Source organism: Tachysurus fulvidraco, chromosome 17 (genome assembly GCF_022655615.1).
Source record: "Tachysurus fulvidraco isolate hzauxx_2018 chromosome 17, HZAU_PFXX_2.0, whole genome shotgun sequence".
NCBI classification, from domain to species: domain Eukaryota; kingdom Metazoa; phylum Chordata; class Actinopteri; order Siluriformes; family Bagridae; genus Tachysurus; species Tachysurus fulvidraco.
The window spans coordinates 428,246-440,745 of record NC_062534.1 but is presented as its reverse complement, the minus strand read 5'-3'; the positions used below and the strand labels follow the sequence as shown (position 1 = coordinate 440,745).

The 12,500-nt window shown below is 40.1% G+C and overlaps 1 protein-coding gene across 6 annotated transcripts in view; it reads right to left on the bottom strand.

Annotated features, from left to right (window-relative positions):
* The window catches only part of rnf130 (ring finger protein 130), a 40,409-nt gene that overhangs the window by 21,615 nt on the left and 6,294 nt on the right, over positions 1 to 12,500 (bottom strand). For all 6 annotated transcript variants that reach the window (XM_047802099.1, XM_047802095.1, XM_047802096.1 and 3 more), the window contains exon 3: positions 1,997 to 2,191. In XM_047802099.1, coding sequence (XP_047658055.1) covers positions 1,997 to 2,191 — 195 coding nt within the window. The remainder of the gene's footprint in view (positions 1 to 1,996; positions 2,192 to 12,500) is intronic.

Below are 12,500 nucleotides of genomic sequence, written 5' to 3'. Positions count from 1 at the left end.
GATAATTGCAGCTGAACGTTTTCATAAATAATGTTTAATAATAAATAATATTAAATATTACAAAAATAATCAATATCCTCTATAGCTAAAGAATTATAGAAAAATCAATCAAACAAATAAAAAGAAGAAAAAAATGAAAAGACTAAAAAATTAAGAGAATGAAAAGGGAAAAGGAATAAAAGAAGAGCAAACAAGCAAACAATAAGGAAAACATTTATTTTTCTGTTTTATTTATGCAGTTAATCTGCAGCTAAAACGTCATAAAATAAGATGAAATCTCGTCACTGGGACAAAGACAATACACATACATCAGGAAGTGAAAGGTGTGTGATTATTATTAATGTGTGTGATTATTATTGTGTGTGATTATTAATGTGTGATTATTAATGTGTGTGATTATTATTGTGTGTGATTATTAATGTGTGTGATTATTAATGTGTGTGATTATTATTGTGTGTGATTATTAATGTGTGTGATTATTATTGTGTGTGATTATTAATGTGTGTGATTATTATTGTGTGTGATTATTAATGTGTGTGATTATTATTGTGTGATTATTAATGTGTGATTATTAATGTGTGTGATTATTAATGTGTGTGATTATTAATGTGTGTGATTATTAATGTGTGTGATTATTAATGTGTGTGATTATTATTGTGTGTGATTATTAATGTGTGATTATTAATGTGTGTGATTATTAATGTGTGATTATTAATGTGTGAGATTATTAATGTGTGTGATTATTATTGTGTGTGATTATTAATGTGTGATTATTAATGTGTGTGATTATTAATGTGTGATTATTAATGTGTGTGATTATTGTGTGTGTGATTATTAATGTGTGTGATTATTAATGTGTGATTATTAATGTGTGTGATTATTAATGTGTGTGATTATTATTGTGTGTGATTATTAATGTGTGATTATTAATGTGTGTGATTATTAATGTGTGATTATTAATGTGTGATTATTAATGTGTGTGATTATTAATGTGTGTGATTATTAATGTGTGTGATTAATAATGTGTGTGATTATTTATGCTAAATGCTTTTTAATAAAATGATTATTACTAAAAACAATTATTAATGCTAAATGATTATTAATAATAAATTAATAATAATGATAAATTATTATTACTACAATATTTATTAATGATAAATGATTATTAATAAAATGATTATTAATAATACATGATTATTAATGATGATGTTTTCATGCTGTGAGGTGAACTCACTCAGCTGATATTAAACTCATGAATTATTTACCTTCTCCTCTAAATTTACCCTCAACATCCGTCCTCACAGCCCACAGAGCATGACAGTCATGACTCAACAGTTTTAGTCACTACTGTCCTCCTCTTGTCCTGTCCCCTCATCCCCCTCCTGTCCTCCTCTTGTCCTGTCCCCTCATCCCCCTCCTGTCCGCCTCTTGTCCTGTCCCCTCGTCCCCCTCCTGTCCTCCTCTTGTCATGTCCCCTCATCCCCCTCCTGTCCGCCTCTTGTCCTGTCCCCTCCTCCTCCTCCTGTCTTCCTCTTGTCCTGTCCCCTCATTCCCCTCCTGTCCGCCTCTTGTCCTGTCCCCTCATCCTCCTCCTGTCTTCCTCTTGTCCTGTCCCCTCATCCCCCTCCTGTCCTCCTCTCATCCACTTCTGTCCTTAGCTAATCTGTCATTATGGTAAACAGGTATCTTGCTAGTTAGATCGATAGCTATATATAATGGTGGGCAGCAAACCCGCTAGTTTACTAGCAGAAACCTTGTTATCTACCAGCTAGTGGATAATATACATGACAATATACAAATGTCAATGATTGTCTTCATCCTAAGTCAAGATTCCATAAGCACCTTATCATCTGTGAGCTTAAAGAAACTCCTTTTCAAAGCGGCTCTCATTTCCATATGTGGACTCTCTCTCTCTCTCTCTCTCTCTCTCTCTCTCTCTCTCTCTCACACACACACACACACACACACACACACACACACACACACACACACACACCTTCATGAGCCATGGTAACTGTGTCCTCTTTGGAGCTGTTGTTGTAGATGAGCACAGCGGAGGCATTAAAGTTGGCGGCCTTCAGGATCTTCTCCTTGAACATACACTTCCCTCTCTGAAGCAGAGCGATCCAGTGTGTCGTCTTTGGAGGAATGATGAAACGAGTGTACGGACAGCAGCCCTGCATGTCCACCACTACGGATACAACAAAACACACAGAAAAATGAGTGAATCTGTGTGTTTGCACTAGCACATTAACGCAGCAATGCTGTGTGTAAAGCAGCTCAGTGATAAAGATGATAATCATAAAAGTGAGAGTTTAAATCCCAGAACCCCAGAAGGTGTCACTGCTGGACCCTTGATCAAGGCCCTTAGACCTCAACAGCTAATGTAAAGGATCTGCAGGTAAACGGGTGGTATGCAACCTAAATCTCCTAAATACAGAGACTTGTAAACTAGTGTTCTGTAAACTAGTGCTCTGAAAACTAGTTCTCTGTAAACTAGTGCTCTGTAAACAAGCGTTCTGTAAACTAGTTCTCTGTAAACTAGTCCTCTGTAAACTAGTGTTCTGTAAACTAGTGTTCTGTAAACTAGTCCTCTGTAAACTAGTGTTCTGTAAACTAGTGTTCTGTAAACTAGTCCTCTGTAAACTAGTTCTCTGTAAACTAGTCCTCTGTAAACTAGTCCTCTGTAAACTAGTCCTCTGTAAACTAGTGTTCTGTAAACTAGTCCTCTGTAAACTAGTTCTCTGTAAACTAGTGTTCTGTAATCTAGTGTTCTGTAATCTAGTGTTCTGTAAACTAGTCCTCTGTAAACTAGTTCTCTGTAAACTAGTCCTCTGTAAACTAGTTCTCTGTAAACTAGTGTTCTGTAAACTAGTGTTCTGTAAACTAGTCCTCTGTAAACTAGTCCTCTGTAAACTAGTCCTCTGTAAACTAGTGTTCTGTAAACTAGTTCTCTGTAAACTAGTTCTCTGTAAACTAGTGTTCTGTAATCTAGTGTTCTGTAAACTAGTTCTCTGTAAACTAGTCCTCTGTAAACTAGTTCTCTGTAAACTAGTTCTCTGTAAACTAGTCCTCTGTAAACTAGTTCACTGTAAACTAGTTCTCATGTGGGTCATGTGACTTTGTGACGCAATTCAAGATTATTTAATACATATAAATCTAAATACACCCTAACACACACACACACACACACACACACACACACACACACACACACACACACACACACAAATATGAACCCTAAACATGGAGAATGTTCTGATGCCAAGTTTCCAAGCAATAATTACCGAGGATTTAAAGCCATTTGAAACCTCCATTTAAAATGAGGAGATTTACTGCAGCCATGTGTTCCACTAGATTCTAACAGATTTTAATTGACCTCCACTTAATCGCATCTCTGCCTCCATCTTAAGGGTTTTGAAGGGAACAACACTACTGTTGATTCATAAATCTACATTACCCAGAATGCATTGCTGGGCTCTGGCTTGTAGTTCCTGATAGTGCTAGTTATGATACCAGCTCGAGGAGTTCTGCCCATGTTTGAGAGGACATGATGTCTGTACTTTTCTAAGAAGGTGAGACACTAAATAAGAAGCCCATAAAAACGTTAAACACATCATTTTAGCTGTTAAAAATGTAAATAAAATTCAAACCATATTTAAACCAGTCGTTCTTCATCCTGACGTCCAGAAGCCTCACTTTGATCTGAATTACTACAAGAGTGCTAAGTAACAAACTGGAGGTTTTTGCTCATTAGTTTGGTCTGAAAACAAAGCGAGAGATCTGAAACATGTCTGATCACGACAGGAAATAACAACATGCAATAAGAGAACTCGAGTAGCTGGGTGTAGTGCAGCTGCCTTCACCTCGCGCTTTAAAATAAAACAGAGCTCAGAGACACACGATAACATCAGCACCGCAAAACCAACACACAACTGACACTTCAGATCAATCCACCTGCACAAACTGCACAAACACGTCTTACTTCTCCTGTCCACACACACATACACATGTAGAAAGGAGTTATAACAGTCTGACTTTATTATACTACACTATACTACACTATACTACACTGTACTCTGCCATCCTGCACTAAAATGTAGTTATACTCTTCAGTACTCTACTACAGTGTTGTGCTTTACTGCACCATACTGTGTCACACTGCACTACACTACACTACAATATAATACACTATACTACACTACAACTCACTATAATGCACTATAATAAACTATGCTACACTATACTACTATACTATACTACACTACACTACTGTACTATACTACACTATACTACTACACTATACTACTACACTATACTACTACACTATACTGCAATATACTCCAATCCACTACTACACTATACTGCACTATACTCCACTACACTACTACACTATACTACTACACTATACTGCACTATACTACTACACTATACTCCACTCCACTACTACACTATACTGCACTATACTACTACACTATACTCCACTCCACTACTACACTATACTGCACTATACTACAACACTATAATGCACTATACTCCACTACACTACTGCACTATACTACTACACTATACTGCACTATACTACTACACTATACTGCACTATACTCCACTACACTACTGCACTATACTACTACACTATACTGCACTATACTACTACACTATACTGCACTATACTCCACTACACTACTACACTATACTACTACACTATACTGCACTATACTACTACACTATACTGCACTATACTCCACTTCACTACTACACTATACTGCACTATTACTATACTATACTGCACTATACTACTACACTATACTCCACTATACTACTACACTATACTGCACTATACTCCACTACACTACTACACTATACTGCACTATACTCCACTACACTACTACACTATACTACTACACTATACTGCACTATACTCCACTACACTACTACACTATACTACTACACTATACTGCACTATACTACTACACTGTACTGCACTATACTCCACTACACTACTACACTATACTGCACTATTACTATACTATACTGCACTATACTACTACACTATACTCCACTATACTACTACACTATACTGCACTATACTCCACTACACTACTACACTATACTGCACTATTACTATACTATACTGCACTATACTACTACACTATACTCCACTATACTACTACACTATACTCCACTACACTACTACACTATACTGCACTATTACTACACTACACTACTACACTATACTCCACTACACTACTACACTATACTCCACTACACTACTACACTATACTCCACTACACTACTACACTATACTGCACTATACTCCACTACACTACTACACTATACTCCACTACACTATACTACACTATACTCCACTACACTACTACACTATACTGCACTATACTCCACTACACTACTACACTATACTACTACACTATACTGCACTATACTACTACACTATACTGCACAATACTCCACTACACTACTGCACTATACTACTACACTATACTGCACTATACTACTACACTATACTGCACAATACTCCACTACACTACTACACTATACTCCACTGCACTACTACACTATACTCCACTACACTACTACACTATACTGCACTATACTCCACTACACTACTACACTATACTACTACACTATACTGCACTATACTACTACACTATACTCCACTACACTACTACACTATACTGCACTATACTCCACTACACTACTACACTATACTACACTATACTCCACTACACTACTACACTATACTGCACTACACTACTACACTATACTGCACTATACTCCACTACACTACTACACTATACTGCACTATTACTACACTATACTGCACTATACTACTACACTATACTGCACTATACTCCACTACACTATACTGCACTATACTCCACTACACTACTACACTATACTGCACTATCACTACACTATACTGCACTATACTACTACACTATACTCCACTACACTACTACACTATACTACTACACTACTACACTATACTACTACACTATACTGCACTATACTCCACTACACTACTACACTATACTGCACTATACTCCACTACACTACTACACTATACTGCACTATACTACTACACTATACTCCACTACACTACTACACTATACTGCACTATACTCCACTACACTACTACACTATACTGCACTATACTCCACTACACTACTACACTATACTGCACTATACTCCACTACACTACTACACTATACTGCACTATACTCCACTACACTACTACACTATACTGCACTATACTCCACTACACTACTACACTATACTGCACTATACTACTACACTATACTCCACTACACTACTACACTATACTGCACTATACTCCACTACACTACTACACTATACTGCACTATACTCCACTACACTACTACACTATACTGCACTATACTCCACTACACTACTACACTATACTGCACTATACTACTACACTATACTCCACTACACTACTACACTATACTGCACTATACTCCACTACACTACTACACTATACTGCACTATACTCCACTACACTACCAAAGAGTTATTATTATTATACCAGGCTGTTAAACCCTTTTTGTTTTACTACAAAGCATTTTTATGTTTGATATACAGTATATATCTGTCTAACATTTAGTATAAAAACATTCCCACACACACGTGTCTGAATAAACACACACACAAATGTATATGTAGACACACGCACGTGTGCATACACACACACATTTACCAGACACCCTTATCCAGAGTGACTTACAACTGAGGGTTAAGGGCCTTGCTCAGGGGCCCAGCAGTGGCAGCTTGGTGGACCTGGGGTTCAAAAATAATGACCTTCCGATCAGTAGCCCAACACCTTAACCACTGACCTACCACATCCCTGAGAGATGGTGGGACCAGTGGAGCAGTGCTGTAGTGCAGTGGAGCAGTGCTGTGGTGCAGTGGAGCAGTGCTGTGGTGCAGTGGAGCAGTGCTGTGGTGCAGTGGAGCAGTGCTGTGGTGCAGTGGAGCAGTGCTGTGGTGCAGTGGAGCAGTGCTGTGGTGCAGTGGAGCAGTGCTGTGGTGCAGTGGAGCAGTGCTGTGGTGCAGTGGAGCAGTGCTGTGGTGCAGTGGAGCAGTGCTGTAGTGCAGTGGAGCAGTGCTGTGTTCACACACACATGTGCATAGAAACACACACTCGCTGTCCAGTGAGGGAACTGGGTGAAGATAATTAGCCTTTTGACTTGTATGCCAAGAGCATTTACCAGCATTTGGGATTGCTAATGTGCCAGAAACCACATGATGCTTTCCTTCAAAAAAAAGTGATTGTATCTCCCAGTGGAGACGCTCTTACACCGCACTGAAACACGACACCATCCACATTCTACTGGACACTGAAGAGCTTCTCTCAACCCTGCAGGTGGTTTTCTGTCTGACTGTCCATTAGATTAAAACAGAAAGAGAGAGAGCAAGAGAGAGAGAGAGAGAGAGAGAGATGGGGTGGGGGGGTGTAGAGAGGGGAGGGAAGACACAGAGAGAGAGAGAGAGAGAGAGAGAGAGAGAGAGAGATGAACTCTACTTATCTGTCTAAATTTGTGTGCATCTATTGGTCTCTCAGACTATCTCATTCTCTCTCTCTCTCTCTCTCTCTCTCTCTCTCTCTCTCTCTCTCTCTCTCTCTGATTCTCTCACATTTACACTTACAGCATGTGACACTCTCTTATCCAGAGCGATGTACAAAAGTGCTTGAATTTGAATTCAAGCAGATTGAATGAATACATTAGCACTGGGCCACTAGGTTACAGACTTAAGATACCATGAGTCTAAAACACTGACCAAAGTTATTTATTTATTTATTTAAAATACACACATACAACAAATAGGGATAAGGTGCTAGTTCAATATTTTATGAAGAAGTAGGTCTTCAAACGTCGTTTGCAGATATCCAGTGACTCAGCTGTCCGGACCTCTAGGGGAAGTTCATCCCACCACCTCGGGGTAGAACAGAGAAGAGTCTTGTAGTAAACTTCCCTCTTACCCTGAGAGATGGTGGGACCAGTGGGGCAGTGCTGTAGATCTGAGGGTGTGAGGTGCAGTGTGAGGAGTGATGAGGGCTTTGAGGGAAGAGGGAGATGGTCTGGTTTGTAGGCCAGCATCAGTGTTTAAACCTGATGTGTTCAGCTACAGGAGCCAGTGGAGGAACACAGCAGTGTGGTGGTGTGGAGAACTTGGTTGAAGACAAGTCACACAGCTGCATTATGGGTCATTTACAGAGGATGAATTGTGTTCATATGTAGACCTGATAGAGAGAGCTGCAGTGTTGAGATGACAAGAGACTGAACAAGTACCTGAGCAGCCTGTGTGGGGAAAAAAGGCTGAATCCTTCTGATGTTGTAGAGCAGGAACCGACATGAGCTAGTCACATTAGGGACATGAGGAAAAGGACAGATACGTGTCCATGGTTACCCCAAGGTTGTGAGCTGTGGCTGAAGGGGAGATCAGATCTAACCCTAACCCTATAGTAAGGTCATGACCTGGGGATGAATCACCTGATGATCAGCAGGTCAGTTTTCTAGGATTGAGCTTTAACTGATGAGCAGACATCCATGGTATTTCTCAAGTCAAGTCAAGAAGCTTTTATTGTCATTTCAACCATATATACAGTAGCTGTTACAGTACACATCGGAATGAGACGTCGTTTCTCCAGGATCAGGGTGAGACAAAAACAAAGACAGGGCTAAAAACTTGTAAGTAGTCTTAGCCTCATAAAGTGCAGCTGTGCAACCTGGTGCAAACAGTGCAGGACAAGACAAACAAGACAGACAAGACAGTGCAGGACAAGACAAACAAGAAAGACAAGACAGTGCGGGACAAGACAAACAAGAAAGACAAGACAGTGCAGGACAAGACAAACAAGACAAACAAGACAGTGCAGGACAAAAGACAGTACAGACATAAAGTTACAAGACAATACAAAAAGTACAAAAAAATACAACACACAAAAGACAATAAACAGTAACAGAAACAGCGCCGACCGACCGGTGTGTGTGTGTGTGTGTATACTGTGTGTGTGTATACTGTGTGTGTATACTGTGTGTGAATACTGTGTGTGTGTATACTGTGTGTGTATACTGTGTGTGAATACTGTGTGTGTGTATACTGTGTGTGTATACTGTGTGTGTATACTGTGTGTGTGTATACTGTGTGTGTATACTGTGTGTGAATACTGTGTGTGTGTGTATACTGTGTGTGTATACTGTGTGTGTATACTGTGTGTATACTGTGTGTGTGTATACTGTGTGTGTATACTGTGTGTGTGTATACTGTGTGTGAATACTGTGTGTGTGTGTATACTGTGTGTGTATACTGTGTGTGTATACTGTGTGTGTGTATACTGTGTGTGTATACTGTGTGTGTGTATACTGTGTGTGTATACTGTGTGTGTATACTGTGTGTGTGTATACTGTGTGTGAATACTGTGTGTGTATACTGTGTGTGTATACTGTGTGTGTATACTGTGTGTGAATACTGTGTGTGTGTGTATACTGTGTGTGTATACTGTGTGTGTATACTGTGTGTGTATACTGTGTGTATACTGTGTGTGTGTATACTGTGTGTGTATACTGTGTGTGTGTATACTGTGTGTGAATACTGTGTGTGTGTGTATACTGTGTGTGTATACTGTGTGTGTATACTGTGTGTGTATACTGTGTGTGTGTATACTGTGTGTGTATACTGTGTGTGTATACTGTGTGTGTGTATACTGTGTGTGAATACTGTGTGTGTATACTGTGTGTGTATACTGTGTGTGTATACTGTGTGTGAATACTGTGTGTGTATACTGTGTGTGAATACTGTGTGTGTATACTGTGTGTGTATACTGTGTGTGTATACTGTGTGTGTGTATACGGTGTGTGAATACTGTGTGTGTATACTGTGTGTGTGTACTGTGTGTGTGTACTGTGTGTGTATACTGTGTGTGTGTGTGTGTATACTGTGTGTATGTACTGTGTGTTTATACTGTGTGTGTATACTGTGTGTGTATACTGTGTGTATACTGTGTGTGTATACTGTGTGTGTGTGTACTGTGTGTATACTGTGTGTGTATACTGTGTGTGTGTATACTGTGTGTATGTACTGTGTGTTTATACTGTGTGTGTATACTGTGTGTGTGTATACTGTGTGTGTATACTGTGTGTGTATACTGTGTGAATACTGTGTGTGTATACTGTGTGTATACTGTGTGTGAATACTGTGTGTATACTGTGTGTGTATATACTGTGTGTGTATACTGTGTGTATATACTGTGTGTGTGTATACTGTGTGTGTGTACTGTGTGTGAATACTGTGTGTGTGTATACTTTGTGTGTATACTGTGTGTGAATACTGTGTGTGAATACTGTGTGTGTATACTGTGTGTGTGTATACTGTGTGTGAATACTGTGTGTGAATACTGTGTGTGTGTATACTGTGTGTGTACTGTGTGTGAATACTGTGTGTATACTGTGTGTGAGTACTGTGTGTGAATACTGTGTGTGTATACTGTGTGTACTGTGTGTCTATACTGTGTGTGAATACTGTGTGTGTGTGAATACTGTGTGTGTGTATACTGTGTGTACTGTGTGTGTATACTGTGTGTGAATACTGTGTGTGTGTGTACTGTGTGTGTATACTGTGTGTGAATACTGTGTGTGTATACTGTGTGTGTATACTGTGTGTGTATACTGTGTGTGTGTGTACTGTGTGTGTGTACTGTGTGTGAATACTGTGTGTGTATACTGTGTGTGTATACTGTGTGTGAATACTGTGTGTGTGTGTACTGTGTGTGTGTACTGTGTGTGTGTACTGTGTGTGTGTACTGTGTGTGTATACTGTGTGTGTGTGTGTACTGTGTGTGTATACTGTGTGTGAATACTGTGTGTGTGTACTGTGTGTGTGTACTGTGTGTGTGTACTGTGTGTGAATACTGTGTGTGTGTACTGTGTGTGTGTACTGTGTGTGAATACTGTGTGTGTATACTGTGTGTGTATAATGTGTGTGTGTATACTGTGTGTGTGTACTGTGTGTGAATACTGTGTGTGTGTACTGTGTGTGTGTACTGTGTGTGTATACTGTGTGTGTATACTGAATGTTCACACAATATTTTGTGCAGCAACATTAGAATGCCAGACATGCTGAGATCAGAAGCTGTGGTATCTGAGGGTGGGAAAGAGAAGATAAGTTGTGTGTCATCAGCATAGCAGTGGTAAGAAAACCCATGTAAGGAAATAACTTCACCAAGAGAGTGAGTATACAGGGAGAAAAGAAGAGGACCGAGTACTGAGCCCTGTGGGATGAGCTGCTTTAAAACCAGACTGTTGGGGTCTTGGAGGTTGTTCTGTGAGAGACAGACAGGTGATTATAGACAATGTGTTCAAGACTTTTTGAAAGAAACGAGAGAAGTGATACGGGTCTGTAGTTACTGATGTCTGATGGATCCAGAGCAGGTTTCAGGATGGGAATAACCCTTGCTCTCTTGAAGGTAGTTGGTACCTGACCAGATGTTATGGCTCCATTGATGATTGTGGTGATGAAGGGCAGAAGGTCTTCCACTATGCTCCAGTAGATGGTCTGGAGCATAGTGGAAGGGAGTGGATCCAATGGGCAGGTGGTAGGATTGCAGGACTGGATGAGATGTAAAATCTCTTCTGCTGCCACAGTTGAGAAAAGCGACAGTGAAGGAGTGGGGAATCCTGACTGTGAGATGTAAGTACAGTCGGGGCAGAAGTGAAGGTCCTGCAGATTTCCTCAATCTTCTCATGGTAAAAAGAAGCAATGTCTTCTGCAGTCAGGGAGGATGAAGAAGGTAGAGCCGGGGGTTAAGCAGAGAAGAGATGATGTTGTGGAGCTTCTGAGGGTCATGTGAGGAAGCTTCAAGCTTTTCCTTGTAGGAAAATCTGAGGAGAACTTGGCCAGGAGTGTTTGTTAAGCATCAAGATCTGCATCAAGTTGTGATTTCTTCCACTTTCTCTCTGATGATCTTAGATCTCTTCGATTGTTACGCAGCACATCTGAAAGCCAAGGAGCAAGAAGTTTTCTTGGGTTTAGTGAACAGAGGGCAGAAGAAGTCCATAGTTGTGGGAAGAGATGAGAGGAAAGTATCTGTGGCTGAGTCCAAGGGTAGTGAGGGAAAAGACTCAGGATCAGAAAGAGAAGAAAGAGTGCCAGAAGCTACAGAAGAAGGGGTGACAGAGTGAAGGTTGTGGGGGGGTAAGAACGAGGGGGTGAGAGGTAGTTTTAGGTAGGAAAGGGAGAGTGATGGTGAAGGATACCAGGTGATGATCAGAGACATGTAGTGGGGTAGCAGTCATGTGGTGAGTGAGAGAAAGCATAGGCAGAGGATGGAGCAGCTGGTGTAGCAATGTTCTGTGGGATCTCCAGGTCTCTGTTAGCGCAAGAACATCAAAGGAGTAATGGGAAGTTACAGCAGAGATCAAAGCAGCGTTTAGCTTTTAGGGATACAGTTTAAATGAGTG